The sequence below is a fragment of the Papaver somniferum genome, chromosome 1, assembly GCF_003573695.1.
Source record: "Papaver somniferum cultivar HN1 chromosome 1, ASM357369v1, whole genome shotgun sequence".
In the NCBI taxonomy this organism is placed as follows: domain Eukaryota; kingdom Viridiplantae; phylum Streptophyta; class Magnoliopsida; order Ranunculales; family Papaveraceae; genus Papaver; species Papaver somniferum.
In genome coordinates this window covers 162,376,829-162,396,848 of record NC_039358.1, presented here as the reverse complement: position 1 = coordinate 162,396,848, position 20,020 = coordinate 162,376,829, and the positions used below count along the sequence as shown (strand labels likewise).

General features: G+C 37.7%; 2 protein-coding genes across 2 annotated transcripts; one reads left to right on the top strand and one right to left on the bottom strand.

Moving 5' to 3' along the window:
* Positions 1-5,388: 5,388 nt before the first annotated feature.
* On the top strand, positions 5,389-6,327 carry LOC113333783. The gene has a single exon (XM_026580189.1). The coding sequence runs from the start codon at positions 5,465-5,467 to the stop codon at positions 6,242-6,244; it is 780 nt and encodes a 259-aa protein (XP_026435974.1). The 5' UTR covers positions 5,389-5,464; the 3' UTR covers positions 6,245-6,327.
* A 9,110-nt stretch (positions 6,328-15,437) lies between these two features.
* On the bottom strand, positions 15,438-19,564 carry LOC113353136 (serine hydroxymethyltransferase 3, chloroplastic-like; the record flags this gene model as incomplete). Its single annotated transcript, XM_026596835.1, has 7 exons — positions 15,438-15,578; positions 18,236-18,340; positions 18,469-18,591; positions 18,703-18,815; positions 18,917-19,034; positions 19,160-19,334; positions 19,413-19,564. Coding segments are annotated over 7 exons (927 nt in total), but the record flags the coding sequence as incomplete, so codon positions are not given.
* Between the last annotated feature and the right edge of the window lie 456 nt (positions 19,565-20,020).

Sequence of the window (20,020 nt, the reverse complement as noted above, 5' to 3'; positions counted from 1 at the left end):
GCATATGGTGAATTGTTACCAAAAGCAGCAGAAAGGGCAGCTAAATTTGCTTGGAATCATCTTAGATATTCTGATGGAAGCTGGAGTTTTTTCCTTATGGGTCTTAAACCAAACATCTGCGCCATTCAGTTTGAGAAGGACACTGATCAGAATTCTACCATTTATGGAACTGTTGGGAATTTTCATAACAACTTAGTGATTATGAGAATGGACACCATCAAGTGACTACCATGACTTAGACTTTTCATCCCATAAATTTTGGATGGAATTTAAACATCTTCTACCTGAATTTCTGAATGAGGAAACGATCCGACTTTTTGCGGAAACCATTGGTGAGGTTATGTGGCACCAAATTCCGAGCGTTGGTTGGAATTTCTCTCACGAACTCCCACCAAACAGGAATAAATGTAGCATCTGGTGCATGGGTGCCTCACTGGGTTGGAGTCTTTTATGAAGGTCAGCCTCGTAATATTTGTCCGGATTATATAATGATTTCCCATGATTCTTCTCTATGCTCTACACGTAGGAACAACCGTCTAGCAGCTGAAGGAGAAGTAAGGAATTTTGGACAAGCTATGCAACTCAATACGAAGTAGCGCCAAACTAGAGATGAAATTCAGCTGTACCGTCAACATCACCACAAACAAAGTGATATTATTCGCCTCATGCGCACCCGAAATACTCCTTCACCTGTTGTGAGACAACGTAATGACCCTCGAAGTGGGGCTGCGAGTTCAGATTATTCTCAGCGGAAGCGTAATAGAACATGCATGATCAACATGGAGCATTATGAAGCCACTGACATGGATGACACCACTGAATCTCCACCAACAGATCTTTTGAAACAAGCTCTCCAAGCCGCTAATGCCAAATCCATCACCACTGCTCGGCAACAGATGATACCAATTCCTTTTGTTATTTACTATTTTCAATATATACATTGTCACCTTTATACTCCTATAGCTTTTCATTTATCTGTTCCCATGAAGATTTTTCATGGAATTGCCAAGGTTGTGACAAACTAGGGACTATTTAAAGCACTGCCTTCAGAAAAATAACCCACATTTTTTCCTTATTGGACACAGAAACCCTTACTCATAAGATAATACTTATGTTCGCCACACTAATTTTCCCAATTATTGGTGTGGTTCATCTTGGGACTCTCTGGGCAATTGCTCTCGCCTGGAAAGATGGGTTTTATTTTGAAATTATGCATGCAACGAGACGTATGGTGAATATTATTGTTAAATCTGTACCTAATAACCAGGAGTGGTTACTTACATGTATGTATGCCACTAATGAGTCCGGAGATAAACGTTTTCAGTGGAAATACTTGTTAGAAATGAGCCTTCATGTAGATATTCCTTGAGCACTCATCATCGCTGATTTAAATATTATATTAACTGATGCTGAAACAACAAGCCAGCGTGTAGATCCTCATCACTTATTTGTTAAAAATTGCATTCACCAAATGGGATTAATAGATCTAGGTGTTTCTGGTAATCCATTTACTTGGTTGAACCATCTTCACGGAGTTGCACACACTTAAGTTCGCATAGATAAAGTACTTGCTGATGTACGTTGGTTAAATTTGTTTAGTTCTGCCAAGGTGATAAATATAGTGGCTCATGCTTCAGATCACTATCCTATTTTTCTTGTCACGATTATTGTTGAGCTTACGATCTACCTAGTTATAAGTTTTATAAATGTTGGTTAGCTCACCCAACATGCAAGGATGTTATTCACTCTGCTTGGCAACAAGAATGTGTTGGTTCTCCTCCATATCAACTGGTCCAGAAACTCAGGAATACCAAATGACATCTTCTACATTGGAAGAAACATGACTTTGGCCATGTCGAAACAACTATTGAGAGAGTTCAACACCAAATTCAGAATTGTGAAAAAAGGAACACATCAGCAAGTCGTTCTACACTTTCCTTGCTTCATCAACAACTTCAGCATTGGCCTCAAGTCGAGCGAGAATTTTAGTTGCAAAAATGTGGGCAATATCATATTCAACATGCAGACAGAAATAGGAGCTATTTTCACTCTTATGCTAATTTCCGAAAACGACGCAATCATATTGAAGCTCTACATGATACTATGGGTATTTCAAATAATGATAGAGATAGCATTGCTCATGTGTTACGATTTCACTTCAGCTCTGTCACTCGTACCACTCATCCCCTACTCCATTAGAAAGTGATCAGCCTTATTACCCCTTTCATTACAGATTAATACAATACCAAGTTGTTAGATATTACATCGACAGACGTGAAACAAGTAGTTTTCATGATGAAACCGTGGACAACCCCAAGAAGTGACGGTTTTTAAGCTGGGTTTTATCAGCAACTGTGTGTGATAATATTGTTTCTATGCTGCAACATTTTTTCAAGTCAAAGCACGTGCTACAAGAATCACACATATCAGGTTCTAATTCCCAAGATTGATGCGCCAACTCAACCTGCAGATTTCCAGCCAATTAGTTTATGCAACATTTCTTATAAAATTATATCCAAGCTTATAGCAAATAGACTAAAGCCTTTACTAGAAAAGATGATTTCACCTGCTCAAGCTGCTTATGTTCCTGGAAGACATAGTCAACATAATCTCATCATTGCCCATGAGCTAATACACTCAATGAAGAAAACAGAAGACACGCAAGGATGGGTGGGCATCAAACTTCATATGTCCAAAGCGTTCGATTGAATTAAATGGAGCTTCCTGAAAGCCACGTTATATCAACTTGGTTTTCATGCTGATTGGATTCAACTTATTGATAAATGCATCAGTACGGATACAATCTCAATTTTATTGAATGGCGCTCCGTGGGAGGATTTACACCAATCATAGGTCTTTGACAAGGTGATCCACTATCACCCTATTTATTCATTTTGTGTATGGAAGTTTTCTCCCGCATTTTAAGCAATGCAGAACAACAATGGCGAATTCATGAAATTAAAGCAGCGAGATCATGCCCTAGTATTGCCCATCTTTGTTTTGCGAATGACATTCTTCTCTTCCTCAAAGTAAAGCCAGCTAAACTCAGGTACCTCTAATTATTATCAGATCAATTTAGCAAAGTTTCTGGGCAAGTAGTGAATTTACTGAAATCTGCAGTTTTGTTTAACAAGCATCTTCCTCGCTTAGTACGCAACCAATATGCTCATATAATTCAGATGAAAACCATAGGTTTATGGGAGAAATATTTGAGCCTTCCTCTCCCTATCTCTCGCTCCAGGACACATGACTGTTTTTATCTGATTGAAAAAATACATACTAAGTTGCAAGGTTGGCAATGAAAAATGCTCTCTCAAGCTGCAATAAGTACTCGACTTCAAAGTGTGTTAGGTACTATGCCCCTCTACTCGATGCATTGTTTAAAGCTTCCTCAACATACCATTGATGCTTTGGACAAGGTTCAGCATAATTACTGGTGGAATCATAGCTCGGGACGCCCAAAGCATTCCAAGAATTGGACAAGCTTATGTACGCCGAAACGAAATGGAGGTATGTGATTTAAAGATTTTGGCTGTTTATAATTCTGCACTCCTAACTAAAACGACATGGCGGTTGTTACATAATCAAGATTCTCTTTGCTCTAAGATCTTCCGGGGAAAATACTGTCCTTCTCAAGCCCAGTACTTCGTGAGTATGGAAAAGCATATATCATGGGCTGCAGCAGGTTAAACGACTCTCAATCTTGCAAGTGAGAGATGGCAAATACATTAATATTTGGAGACATCGGTGGATCCCAAACTCCAATGACACTCTTTTGCAACCAAATGAGCTAAATCTCACTGACTATCAATATGTTGCTGAACTCATCGACGAGGAAAACCAACCCTGGGAAGTAGATCTCCTTCAACAATTGTTTACACAAGATCAGGTACATCAAATACTCACTATTCCTCTGGATCTGACAAGAAAAGACAAGTTGGTTTGGCCACTAACATCCACGGGAAAATTCACTACAAAATCTGCTTACAACTCTTTGACCATAACCCGCCAAACAAGTCACACCCAGCAGGAGTGTATTTTTCCCACAATATGGCAGGAAAATAAAAATGCCATATAAATTCATATATATCCTATGGAAGATTCTCCATGATATTCTCCCGGTTAGGACAAATATCTTCGGTCTGCGGTCTCAACGAGATCAAGTTTGTCCAATGTGTCACCAAGTTCCAGAGACATCAACTCAGTTACTCATGCAATGCTCGTTTGCTCGGTCTATATGGAATGCATGTGCTCCTCATTTGGCCAACAATGCTATTGCCTTCAACAATATTTGCGAATGGATTATCAACTAGGCAGATAAAAAAAGTTGTATTAAATTCCAGCTAGCATCATGACACAATTCATTACGCTTCATATATAATGTGGGTTATCTTGAAGCGTAGATGTGAGTCATGTGACCATATGTTTCAGAATAGCACCCAAAACCCGCAACATATCATAAGGCATATTAGGGATTATTTTTTTCGGCAACATCTTATGTTCACTACTAATTATGTTTTGCAGCCACTTACCAATGCTATACCTCATTGGCATCCTCCACCATAGTGTTACTTTAAATTTAATATTGATGCTTTTATGTTGCCTAATAATACTCTGGCTGGGATTTCAATTCCAATTTGAGATTTTACAGGAAGATTTGTGGACGCCGTGGGACTCCTTCAACATGCCAGAAATGTAAAACACGATGAAACGTGGGGAGTCTTACATGCTATGCATTGAGCAAATCAACTTTATTACAGGAAGGTAATATTTGAGAACGACAACTTGCACGTACTGAATCTCCTAGAATAACAACTAGCTCCTCCTTGTCAGGAAGAATGTATAATTAGTAGGTGTTTATGTATGGAATTTTTTTTCTAAATGGTCATATTTATGTGTTAATGTTGCAGGCTTGCAGCAGATCAATGTAAGAATAAATAATTTAGCCGGACGGAGGTGGTCAATGTGTCCCTCAGAGTCCATAGAAATTCTAGAGGCTGACCGTATATTGTCATCAATAAATTCAGTTTTGTCCGAAAATGTTAAAAATCCCCCTGATTTTTCCCCCAAATTTTTTACATCCCTATGTGTCGGCGTTTCATTGGCTCACTTTTAAAGCGGACTCCCTGTTTTTTTCGGGTGGGGTCGGGTGAGGAAGAAATCTATGGTAAACGGAAATGACACATAGGAGTGTAAGATGGTGGTGTATAGAAGCGGTACATGGGTAGCAGCTTCGAGTTTTGTCAAAGAATAAAAGAACAAATAAAAGCCTGCTATTTCTCCGGCAGCAAACACACGACAATGGGTGCACAAAGACAATTACGGTTGGGCTGAAATAACTATTTCAGCCCCCGTAATTCCTTTTATAAGAACCATCTTGTACAGACTACAGAGCCTAAAATTAAATCACGGTCTCTTTTTGAGAGTAAAGACTAAAAGACTGAAGAGAGAGAAACAAGCAGCCATGGAAGATGCCCTAACTGAAGCACCACCGCCATCAAGGTTTTTCAATGAAGATCTTGACAACTTTATCAAACCCTCACCTCCACTCCCATCCCCCTTTCTTCTTTTCTCTGATCCCAACTCCAATTTACTCAACCCATCTTTACTCATCATCGCCATCTCCTCTCCCTCTCTTCATCTGCTTCACCAAATCTCTTCAAAAACCCTAATTGGATCACTCATTCTTCCTGAAATACCCTTTTCAGGAAACTCCATTGAACCTTCTCCAAAGGATAAGTCATGCAATATCTACTCTATCAATGGTGATGATGAGAGATCGATCCTTTTAGTGCTTACTCAGTTTTCGATCTCCCCGGAAAGATCTCACACCGTTGCAAAATTGCTAATCGATGGAAACAAGATTCATCCAGAGAAAGTACTCATTCTCGATTCGATTGAGAGTAGAAATTTCCGTGGGGAACTTCCTCCGGATGAGATATTAGGGTTTAAACTAGAAACAATGGAGGAGAAGTTAAATAGTGAAGCAATGGTGAAAGGCTTGGATTACTTTCCATCTGGAAGTGTTATTGACGGAATTTCTGCTGCTCTTCTTGCTCGTCGTCAAATTAAGAAGATTCGTGCAACGTTATGCGTTACCTGGCCCCAAAATGGTTATTCTGTAATCTCTTATCTTAAATCTGTAGTTCTTAGAGACGTTTTACCTAAACTTACCTTGAGTAGTGTTGTTTTAGATTCTGATCTAGTTAGAGATTCTCGTTATGAATCTGAATTGTACACCTGAGATATGTTTTGGATGATACATGAATTTCTGAACTTGATAGAATGAAGAATTAGACGAATTTAATCTACTTATTATTTCTCTGATATTGATTTCTATTACATGCTCTTGTTCGTGTGAAATGTTGAGAATGGTGGGTTTTGGGATTTACATATATAAGCTTTGATGTTTTTAATGTGGGTAGAGAAATGAAACAGAATAAGGTAGATAAGTAGCAAGAGCAAGAGAAGGGTTGCCGGTGTAGATACCATGCATTGCATAACCCATAACTTCAGCCATTTCTCCTGCATATCTCATTAACATGGGTCTTAAGAATAATCCCCAGAGTCCTATTATACCCAGAACAATCTCTCCTCCAAAACTCATCTCTCTCTTCTGTACTTGATATCTGGTTAGTATCTTTCTTCTTACATACTCCCTCCGTCCCACTCCTAAGTGATCTATTTGAAATTTGCACAATTTTTAAGGCAAGCAAGGAAAATAATATTTTTAATCAGTTTTTTACAATTATACCCTTATGAATAATAACTAGTGAAATTTAAAAATGGTTTATTTCTCAAAATACTCCACGGATGTTCGCAAATTTCATATAATTGAAAAGCATTTTAAAACACCTACGTAACGAATATAAATATGCCTATCAAATTATACATATTTCATATATTATTTATAATTAACTAAAAGGATAATTCCGGAATATCTCATTGTTTAGTAACATAGGTCACTTATCATTGGGACAAAATCTAAAATCAAATAGGTCATTTAGGAGTGGGACGGAGGGAGTATTTGTTTGTCCGCATGGAAATAACTGGAGGAAACGACGGAGGGAGTATTTGTTTGTCCGCATGGAAATAACTGGAGGAAACTTTGTAAGTACATATAGAAAGCCATCAAGACAAACATACTAGTTGAGATTGACTGCTTGAGCAACTGCCGTTCTCACTCTTACCTTACAGTCATAGCCAGATTGCAAGGTCATGGTGGGTTCGCAAAGTCTTTTTGTTTTGTCTTACTACAAATTGGTCAATGTTTATTGTTGTTTTCTTATATTTCATAAAATTATCTTTTATCTACTCCCTTAACTTTACCAACCAAAATACAAAGAATTCAACTGGGTTAATGTCATTTGTGCCTTCATGGTTTTGACCTTGATCACCCTCTTAAGAGCAAAGTACGCTGGTCTCTGGAATCTGCCTAGGAAAATTTTAATGAATTCTGATTCTGATTCGCTAAATTCTGGACAGTCAAAATATTATTGTAGAGAGGAAGTGAAACAGAACCCAACCTTTCCTACTATCTCTCGAGGGCAATTTGGTTCACCTCATTAACGGTGTGATTTTACAAAAACCTAGTACTCCTAAACAATAATGAAGAAATGATGTATTTAGCCTATCTCACAACTTTTTCATACAAGTAAACTAGAAGCAGTGTTTAACTCTGCCTCAGTCCTTTATGTAAGTAAAAGTTGGCTCAGGAATCGTGACTAGTTTTTAATTGTAGATGATTATGCATTTGATGGTTGTCCACACTGTTCTTCTATCATGTATTCTTTTGTTACTTATCTTCATCCCCATAACTTCATCATCATTAATGGCGCAATAGTAGCTCTAGCAGACATGACACCCATGATATCGAATATAGAATATTTCTACTTGCCAATTGAGTCCCTCATACTCCTTCCATTGGGCGAGTTCTTTTCCTATTTATTTGTTTAGCTGCTTTAGCTTCATCTAGACATAAGAGAAAAAAAAGCTGGAATATGCTAACAGAGATTTTTGTGTATTGCGGGTGGAATAGTTGGAATCATTTTCATTGTCATATTGATGACTGGTTACTGAACTGTAAAGAACACTGTATACTGTATTGCAGAGACCCACGAAAGATGCGTGTTACCAATGGGGGTTTCATGTACTGGTGAACCTATTCATGAGGTTAATAGAGATAGAGCAAAGGTTATTTTATTTTATGTAATCGGGAGGAATAAGAATTACCCGAGGAAACACAGAAAACGGTGAGGACTCTCTAGGGTCAATGGGATTCACCAACAAGATGACTATATATACCACGAAAAAGAAGTCCAAAATCAGGTATTCTCTATAAATTGTTCTGTCTGATGATGGTAACTATTCCTTACAAAATTAAGCATTTCGTTGCATCAAAAAGAAAACAGAAGTATAAGAACAACCACAATACTAGTAGGCATGGATATAGTGGGCTGAGTAAGCTTCGATGGAAACCATGAAGGCAGTCTAACCAGAGAAGATAAAGTTGGAACTTTGATACAGAAGTAAGCACCAAGCTCTATTGCCAAAAGTAAAGCGACACAAGCTCCTGAGTCCTGATATATGTACTCGTAGACTGATCAAAGTTTATGACCAAACAAGCTCTGTATCTGTAGTAGCTGACCAGTTGGGTTCAATCCATGTACAATATAAATGCTTTCTGGTGCTGTAAAAGTTTGAAGAAGAGTATTGGCTGCCGGTTAGGAGGAGTGTCTGATACCTACATGTATCCAGCGAGAAGAAAACTATCCGTTCGTTATGTAATCTTGGGAAATATATTTTGTTCTTCATGCGACTAACTGGAGCGACAGCTGCTATACAAGAAGTATGACTGACAAACAACATATATTTCCCTAGATCTGTAACTTCAACCCAAACCCAGCCTTCAGTTTCTTCAGATGGAAGTAGCTTGAAGATCTGAACCGGCTTCGTCTTGAGAGGTTTTACAAATACAGAGAGAAGTTGCCCTTCGCATTCTACCAAAAAACTCTGATGGTAAGAAGTACAAGCCGGTACTAGCTTGTCAAGAACGTTCCAACTATGTTTACCCTGCAAATCGTAAATTCCTAAAATTCCGTGCGTATCCAAGCAGTAGAAACACCCATCGATAAAAACTGGATTAGATCGACACAAATTAAATCTCAAGTACTCTCCCTCTGAGGTGGACGAATTTGTATTTTTATAGTAATCGTCGTCCCAAAAATCATCTCCCCTTGAGATGGAGGAGGTGTAAACATAGTCTGAATGACGCCCACTGATGGCAAGCACTGTACAGTCTGAAGAAGTAGGTATGGACGAGAATGATATACCCTGGAAGTTGCACCAAAATAATGGAAACTCGGGAAGTCTTATCACATTTCTTGTGAAAGGATTGAAAAAGAACAAGTTTCTTTTGCATGACTTAGACATTAGTAGCCAACCACCTTTTGAACAATGAATTGTAGCATCTAATAAGGATTCAGAGAGATTTAAGAGATATGCCTCATTATTATGCATTGGATTTATGAATCTGTAAACACAATCCTTATTGTTTTGATGCAAAATCAGCCATGGAGATAAAGATGTAGTATGTGATCTCTCTAGCGCGGTTCTCTTGCACATAGGAGTCACCAATCGATGTGTTTTACAAACTGCTCGGAAATGTATGTAATCTACTGGATGTAGATAACTTGCAATTAACTCTATCATGTCCATGTCAAGACTACCCCAGGTGCCTGATTTTAGTATTTTGGTTCCCTCTTTACTCTTGTTCCACTCCTTTTTATCACTATCTACACTACTATTTATGTTTTGGTCAGCTTCTACGTTGACAGCTTCATTAGCGTTAACTCTGCAATTCAAACGACAAAATCACTGTTACACAATATTACTGAGAAAGATGGAAAAGGGAATAAAAATTGTTCTCAAGAGTATTTACCTTATAGACATAGGCATTTCCACCCATTCTGCCTGGAAACATCGTTTCGTTGGTTCTGAAAATGTTCTGTCGAAGGAAATAGTACCACCTTCTGGATCAAACACATACACTATTTTATCCTCGGGCAGTGTGAAATACACACGTCCTTGTGTAAGACCCAAATCAGCTGCAGAACAAGAAGCTACAGTCCTTCCTCCGAGAAATAGAACATGATCACCCAAACTTTTAACCTTTTCCCAAACCTTCAAAGAAAAATTCATCCTGAACACTTGAAAACTAATGATTTCCTCGTAACGTCCAACGTCTACATGATAATCTACAACAACTACAAATAGTTCATCACGTGATTCCAAAAGATTTATTTCTTTGTTAATATCAAGTGCTACTGGAAATTCCATTATGGTTATAAAGAGAGACATTTCGTCATCAGGCCCAAGTTGTTTTTCAATAACAAGTTGCATATTCTCTTCGCACAGAACATGCAACTTTCCTCTGAACCAAGCTATGGATCGGGGAATTACTTCGCTGGGTAGTATCTGACTTCTCCAATGCTTGTCTCCAGGGCGGCAAAACACGATGGTGTACTCAAGTGAGTACGTATCATGATCATGTATAGAAAGGAGGAAGAAAACCACGGAATCATTGTCGACTATAGGATTAATTGTTGGAGGTGCGGACAACAGACCACTTTCCACATAAATACAGCCCTCAGGATGGGTAATACTGTGCAGAGAAGGTAACAATATTTTCTTCAATGATACAGGATTCCATAAAAAGCAATCCCCATCTTTTGACCTCCATGATTCTGGATAATCGTGAGGAGGAGTATAGACAACCAACCATCCTTGATGAGATGGTGACAGAAAATATCTAAACGACGAACTCATTTCTGGTATGCTTCTCCTGTGTGTTTTAGTGTATGTTCGTTCACATGAATTACAGAAAGGCTGTTCTGGTATACCTTCTTTATGAGTAAACACAAGCCATGGGGTTGCCATAGGAACAGGTGGACGATGATATGCACTTCTGTTCTCCGTGGCTACTTCTAGATTCGCTAAATTTTCCTCCATGAAAAACTCGTATAACAACGGAAAGGAAAACAAAGGCGAAGAACAGAAACCAAATATATTTATATATTTTTTTTAACATTATATGGTCCATAACAAGGGCTGGTATATATATAGAGGGAAATTGAAACATGAGAATTTCTTTTAGGCTAGAATTATAGTCCAAGTAATATTGGGTTTCCAGGCACCGTTAGGACATGGAATTCAAAAGCCCAACAGTAAATCTTGATGACTAGATTCTGAACCATAATATTGGGCATACCAAAAACTTTATAGGCATACAAAGTCATTTTCCTAACCAGGGTGTATTGATAAGGGATGTCTAATGGGTATGAATGACCTATATACCCTTAAACACTTCGAAAATATTGATTTATAGGCTTTAGGTTCGGCTGACTCGTGTTGATGAGTTATCAGCCGAACTTCCCGCTGTAGACTGAATTCTTTCGATCTTGTTTTGATCATAACTTCTTCGTCCAATGTCGGAATGACCTCATTCTTTTTGCATTATCTTCGTATTTTCATTCTCTTGAAGATGAAGATAAAATCTACTTGATTTTAATGGGTTAAAATCTACGATTTCCATTATATAAGCTGAACCATTAACATTTTTTATTCCTGAACTCTCAGGAATAGGTTCGGCTTACATCTATGAGCCGAACCAACCCATTGATGAACAGTTCGTCTTACATCTATGAGCCGAACCTCACATAATTTTTCTTCCAGATCACACAGGACTAGGTTCGGCTCATTATGATATTTTTAAACAAGCCGAACTAGTTGGTTCGGCTCATAACAATAACACTTTCAGCTTGCCGAACTGTTCATTAGTTGTCAATATCCAGGTTTCAGATCAAGGTTCGGGGCATAATTTAGGTGAGTTGTGAGCCGAACCTAGGTTCGGCGCATAATTTAGTTGCGTTGTGAGTCGAACCTAGGTTCGGCGCATAATGTTGTTGTTTTTTAAGCCGAATGGTTCTTCAAATTTTCAGCCTGAAAGTGTATATGAACAGTTCGGCTGATACGATTTTCATTATATAAGCCGAACCATTAACATTTTTTATTCCAGAACTCTCAGGAATAGGTTCGGCTTTCTAGGAAAATTTTATACAAGCCGAACTAGTGTCTAGCAAATGTTCGGCGCATACCTAAACAGTTTCAGCTAGCCGAACTGTTCATTAAGGGATCGGTTCGGCTCATAAATGTAAGTCGAACCTTTTCATCCTCCATTGAATCATTCTCGTAATCTAGGAAATCAACCATTTGGGAATCATTGTTGTAGTTGATGTGTATTTTCCTAGATTTTTTAGATGATATATGACACTCCTCATCCTCCATTGAATCAAGAATTAGAATTTCCTCACTTTCTCCTTCTCTTTCTCTCCTTCTTAACCAAACCAAAACTTTGATTTTTTTCCCCAAATTTTTCATCTAAACAACTCTTATAATTCTGAAAATTATTTTAATCACCAAATAAAATATTTAATCACTAATCAAGATTAGTAACACTAATACGTAAAGGGCAGATTTTCCATTAAAAAATTTTGGGTTAAGGGGTTATCTGATTTTGCTATTTCACAACCTTTTTTGTCTTCATTCAGTATGCCTTGGAAGATTTTGGTATGCCCAATATTATGGTTCTAGATTCTAGAGGTGTAAGACGTGTTGGGCCAACACAGACCAGTTCATGAAATCACGTGCTCAATATGCTGTGTTGCGTTGGAGATTTTGGCGTATTATGATGTGACATTCCAAAAATAAAATAAAAGTGTGCCGTGTTTTGCTGTGCCGAACACATTTATTTTATGTTCTCTAGAGATTGTTTTTCAAAATATTTAGGTGTTGTATGCGTTGTTATAAAAATAAGTCAACATAACGAAAATAAAAGGTAACAAATTGGTTAAAATAAAGACTTTTTTTTGTGTGAAAATACACGAAATGTGACTATTATGCTATATTGTGTAGTGTTTTATGCATGTTATGACGTGCTTTCTTAACGTGTTATGTTGTGTTGTGCCACATGCTTATCCGTGACAGGTTATCCGTGACGCATGCTGTGTTGCGCCACTATACCCATTAATCTGGCTCAACACAGCCCAAGAAACTACGGTGATGTGTCGTGCTGGGCTAAGTACTCACGTGCTGAGCTAGACTGGGCTCGAATTTTAACGTACTGGGCTGGGCAGTCCTCATGCTGGCATGGTACAGTTCATACCTCTATTGATGACCTCCAATAATCATAGCAAATGAGATATATAGACTAACCAAGAGGGATCAGCGCAGTTTTCTATAAGCCTGACTTTCATACTTGTCATTAGAGGTCAGTGGAGTCCATGCACTAGAAGTTTGGAGATCTCATAAAAACTCATCCATGTAAACTTGTAAATTATGGGGATTGGATTGGGTCTTCTCTAAGAGGCATGCTCACTGACTTCAGATCTGGCAGGAGGCAAGCCCATGGCATATACAAAAAAATAAAATATAAATATAAATAAATAAATACGAGAAATGTAAATATCTAAATGTTTTAACTTCGAATGTAACCTTAAGATTGACACATGTGTTTCTCACTTTTCAAGATATTGGCCGAGAATGATTTGGGCCGAACAAAAAAATCTCTCACAGAGCGAATTTCAATTGACTCAGCCACTTTAAGCCAGAATATCTCGTTGGAGTGTGCGTGGCTCGATAAAAATCACACATAGGATTAGCCGAGGATAGGATAATCCCACATGGAACAAGTGGGATTCCATATGTCGATTAATAAGCTAGGATCTGTCCTTATATAACATCGATGCCTTTTAAGTTAAAACTCCACACCTGGTGCACAAAGGTTATATGGTCGGGTTCGGAGTGGGTCCGGCAGTTCGCAGATCCTAACAACTAGTATCACTATCAAAGGCTAGGTAGTATCACTATCAAAGGCTAGATAAGGCTAAAGGAGATGGTATCAAAGGCCAGGTGCGGTGATAGGATATCGAGCGGAGAGTGGTTATTGATGTCACCAAATACAGGGCGCAGGTGGAGCAGGCAAGGCCCATAGTAGAGTTAGTTCTGGTCTTCTAATTAACTCGAGTGGAGCAGGGCTCAAAGTTGGGAGAAAACAATGCTCAAGGTGGAGTAAAGTTCTAGAGTGCTAGTCTTCTCATTAACTCGGTGGAGCATGGCTCAAAGTTCGGAAAACAATGCTCAAGGTGGAGTAAAGTTCTAGAGTGCGTAGCGACAGTAATCATGTTCGACGGGTTACATTGGTATCATAGATGTCCATCGCAGCCTGTAACAGTGGTATCATAGATGTCCATCGCAGCCCGATGTTAAAACATCCAACCCAAACAATACCGAAGAATACAAAAATGGAACTTTATAAGCCACTTTTTCGAACTTACAAAAATGGAACTTTATATGCCACTTTTCATTGTTTTCAAACTTTGTGGTGCCAAAAGAAGACTTTCACAACTTCATGGGCATCTATTACTATCTGGGTTTCAAAAAAATCCACTTATTTCAGCTAAACTCTTTAAAGCTAATGCTAAAATGGGGGAACCTTCAATCTACCCAGGTTGTAGTTAGTTCTTACTTCTTTTCAAAATCCAGATTCATTCATGTGGGGTGTACTAACCAAAAGTTATGTTTGGAATCTTGTATTCAAAAAAGCTACTCTTGCTACCCCAGTTATTTACACCAGTGGAATTCTGGATTTGACTTGTTCAACCAGATACAAAAGATAGATTTTCGAATCTTTACCTTCAAGGTTATTTTAACGAGTCTATTAGGGATATGTTAGGCCTAAATTACGAAAGAGATTAGAAATTTATAAATCTGGATATTTTTATAATAAAAAATATTGGAAAATTACGTCTATATAACTTAGACAGAGCGAGCATCTCAGGTTGCAATAAAATGTTGTACTCTCTCCGTCCCCAAATAGATGACTTATTTATTTTTACATTTTGTTCCACTAATAGTTTACCTATATATATAATTAAACAAGGCGATATTTCTAAAACTACTCTTTTAATTGATTATTGTTAATATAAGAATTATGTATATATTTTTATTTATCTTTGGTAGATGGAATACATATGAACGAAAAACTAAATAGAGGAGAAATCTCCCAACAAAATCAGGAGGAAAAGAGAGAGATTTGGGAAGATGTCCAACTGTCTTGGACATTATGCTCAACAACATAAGAAGCGAGATTATGAGCTGACGAAATAGCTTTTCTCCCCACGAAATTGTATGTAACTGAATTGAAGTTCCTTGAGATGAATCTAATTTCCTCACCCATTCTCTAAGGAGTAACTTGACCTTCACCATTTAACACTTTCACCAATGTGAGACGATCACCTTCAATAATGAGATCCTGCAACTGCTTTTCTTGGGCAAGTTTTGCAGCAAGGAGAAAAGTATATGCCTATGACACTTAGGGTCTACTTTGTTGATGAATAAGTAGCAACTGCAACTACCCGAGCATCATGATTTTTTGCTATTGCTGCAGCAGCAGACCTACCACCAAACACGGCAGCATCCACATTAATTTTAACTATATTTTCAGGTGGAGACATCCAAGTCTAGGAATTATTTTCATTTAAGGGGTTACTCCACTCTTGCTGGTTACGATTACTCCATATGGTAATACGAAAAAAACCAATAAGAAGCATCACCAAGAATATAAGTAATATGAGGATTAACTTTGTCATAGTGAAGTCTATTTGTAGCCCTCCAAATAGCCCAGAGCAAACAGGCACCTTGGCAGAATAAGAAAAAATTATCTTACATCTTCAGCCATTGTGTCAGGCAAAGCTTGACTGTAAAATTCTGATCTCTCGGAACTCTTAAAATGAGTGGAGAACCAAATAATATTACCTTCCTTAGTTGATAATGAAGGAATAAATGATCAATGGTTTCGTCTTCGAGCTCACAGAATTGACAGGTTGAAGGAAGACCTTCGACAACGTTACTTAACTTGCTTAAAGTACCAATCCCATTATGCAGTAGTCTCCATATAAACATCTTGACTTTAGGGGAAAGGTTTGGAACTAACATATTGTGTATCATTCATGTAAGAAGTTTCACCATGGAGATCCGCCACCGCCAAGAGTTTCTGGAAGGAAGGTGTTGTGAAATTTTCATGTTCTGTTGAGCTCCAAATGAGCTTGTCTTCATTGTGTTCAGACGAAATAGGGATGAAAAGTATATGACCATCCACATAAGGTTCAAAAATTTGATGCATAATACTGTGACCCCATCTGCCTTCACCTTGAATCATGAAATCTTTCACTGTGTTAACAACAATATTTCCATCTTAAGGGAGAGAAGGAGTGTGGCCTGGTAGAGTTGGGATCCATGGATCAGTCCAAACTTTAATGTTTGAGTCCCTACCAACCAATCACAAAACCGAATTTCAAGAACTTTTATGCTTTATAACATTGCAGACCAAGTTGATAAACATTTTGGTGGTTTAGTTACTTAGAAGCTCCCGTTAAGTATTTTGCATAAAGTACTCCCCCCAATAAAGAAGTAGAGTCAGATAAAAATCTCCAAGAAAGTTTAGCTACAAGAGCCATATTTAAATGTTCTAAAGATCTCAATCCTAATCCTCCTTTTTCTTTGCTCATTGAAAACCAATTCCAATTGATATGATGCATTCTCCTCTCCTCTCAAGAATGACCCCACCAAAAACTCCTCATTGTTCGATTTAGTTTACGAAGCACATCCTTAAGCACAAAACTTATAGCCATATAAAAAAGTGGAATGGGTGCTTGCACTGATTGAATCAAAGTAGTTCTACCTGCGTGTGATAAGAAGTGTCTTCTACATCCACGCAATTTAGAATCAAACTTATCAATGAGAAAATCAAAGTTGTTTACTCTGTTATCATTGTAGAGAATATTGATTCCAAGTATTTTTTTGATATGTTCATCTTCTTAACACCCAACCTGTAAATAATTTCTCTTTGCTTGTTACAAGATACCTTTCTGCTGAACATGATTAAGGATTTATTGATATTAACATACTGTCTCGACCAAGCGGAATACTCTTGAAGAATTGTGGAGATATAAGCAGGTATTTTCGTTCATAATCCCAAAGAGTAAGGCATCAGCAGCAAAGATAAGTTAAGTAACCGGAGGATCCCACTTATTTAAGGAAAATTTCTTGTTTGATCCTAGGCCCATATAGTTATTTATAGTAGGGTCCAACCGGAATTTTTTTTTATCCGGAGGTCCAAAATTAATTAAAACATGGAAATGTCTATAATGCCCATTACTACCAAACGTGTGTGTCTACACTGCTTACAAATTTGAGTACATATCTGGTACACTGCTTAAAAATTCGAGTACATATTTGCTACACTGCTTACAAATTTGAGTACATATCTGTCTGAGTACATATCTGTCGTACTGCTTACAAATCCGATTATATATCTGAATGCTTACAAATTCGAGTACATATTTGCTGCACTGCTTCTAGGTAGAGTACAAATATGTAAGAATCAATGATAAATAAATTAGAAAACTTATTACATCACATACATTGTAGGATCATACAATGTAGCAACCCAACCTTCTATGTTCCTCCAAATCCATTTGCAGCACACCTTCTTTCAAACACACGTCACAACCAATTTGTAACTTCATCAAGACCACCACCGATTTCACAAGCTTGCAAATCTGAACCAACGACAACTCATGTTCCTATCATTCAAAATCTGTCATTTCTTGCAATAAGTTCTGAACTGCAGCTCCAGATCATCTCCATATCCAATTCCAGTACTGAATCAAACGTAACAAAGAGCATCTATTTCAGTATTTCATATACGTACTGAATCAAACATAACAAGGAGCACTTCCTATGAGTATGCGATATATGTACTGAAGATTCATGAACTACAAATCAACAATATGACAACAACAGGTGACAGATCTATGAAAAATAAGAGAATCGAAAGACATATTACAGTATTTCACATAAGTACTGAAGGGTAAGACTAAAAAAGGAGCAAAAACACAGCAAATAACACTTCCTATCAGTATTATACATACATACTCATGGATCGAACCAAAAAAATTGAAAAAACTTCAAATAAAACAAAATTAGAAGAGTTTTGTATCAGTACGCCATATATGTACTGTCAATTCATACACGAAAAACAACTGTAACAAACCTAAAAAATGTTATAATGTTGAACCAATGATAAATCACAAATAACCGCTACAGTTTTAGTTACCTGTAACCCTGGGAAAACAACATTGTTAATCGCAAATTCCATATCAACACAAAGAACATGATCTTTCTTGAAGAAAATCATGCCACCTCTGGGACCTCGTAATGACTGCAAATTGAAACAGAAGACATAGTAAACAACATGACCCTTGAACCTAAACCAATAAAAACAAATGCTGCTTGTGTTGGTGTCAGTAGTTGCAGTCTTGCAGACTTCATGAATGGGACTAGGTGTACCTTGTGAGTGGTGGTTGTTACAACATCACAGTATTCAAATGGGTCGGCAAGTACAGATGCAGCAACGAGACCACTTATGTGAGCCATATCCATCATGAGAAAAGCCCCAACAGAATCTGCAATCTTCAAGAAACATAGCAGGAAAGGGAATTAGGTGTGCGTAATGGGTTAACTAGTCTGATTCTCTGATCACTAAGAATCACAACTGTTGACAATCAAAAGATATGTGTATACCTTTCTCATTCGAGGATAATCGAAATCACGAGGATAAGCACTAGCACCACCAATGATGAGTTTTGGTCGAAAGAGGGTGGCAGTTTTCTCAAGCATATCATAATCAATAAGGCCTGCAAGTGAATTTGGTAATGAATTCAAATTATCAACGAATTATAAATGAACAACAATAAACCACATAGACATTACACAATATAAGAATGCAGAGCAGCACCTGTTGATTCATCAAGACGGTAGGGCATCGATTCAAAATAGATCGAAGTCCCAGATACCCGTCTTTTAGGAGTCATAAATCCATGTGACAAGTGACCTCCATGAGGAAGATCCAGACCCTGTGCCAGTTACATGAACAAATTAATACAACCCCATATTTTGAAAGGAGAGTTGATTACATCCCTTAGGGGTTCAAAACTGATTTCAAAAAATTGGAGAGAAAGAGAAAGAGGCCTCAACTTACCATAATACGGTCATGTGGGTTGAGAAGTGCAGTGTAAACTTCAAAGTTAGCAGGAGAACCAGACAGAGGTTGGACATTAACTCCCCATTTCTTTGGGTCTAAGTGAAATGCAGCCAAAGCCCTTTGTTGACAAAGTGTCTCTAGCTCATCAATGTACTCATTGCCACCATAGTACCTACATTGCAGAATGAAATGATCAAATGCATTTCAATACAAATACAGGAAAAAATACAACATTAAGCACCATCTTTACCTTTTACCATGAAGCCCTTCTGAATACTTGTTTGTGAGACAAGAACCCACATCTTCCATCACTGCGCGAGATGTAAAATTCTCTGAAGCAATGAGCTCCAAGCTGTTAAACTGACAATTCTTCTCACTATCAATTATTGAACGTACTTCAGGGTCTGCTTAACTTGAGAAGGTAATCTATCCGCAGTAGTAGTACCCAACTTGGGAAAAAAAGTTGAAGAACCTTTAGTAAAAAGATTGGGTTGTTGTACATTAGCACCCATTATTGCATCTCCACTGTATGCCTGCATCTTCTTCACTTCTCCTTAAACATAACAAGGAGCACTTCCTATGAGTATGCGATATATGTACTGAAGATTCATGAACTACAAATCAACAGTATGACAACAACAAGTGACAGATCTATGAAAAATAAGAGAATCGAAAGACATATTACAGTATTTCACATAAGTACTGAAGGGTAAGACTAAAAAAGGAGCAAAAACACAGCAAATAGCACTTCCTATCAGTATTATACATGCATACTCATGGATCGAACCAAAAAAATTGGAAAAACTTCAAATAAAACAAAATTAGAAGAGTTTTGTATCAGTACGCCATATATGTGCT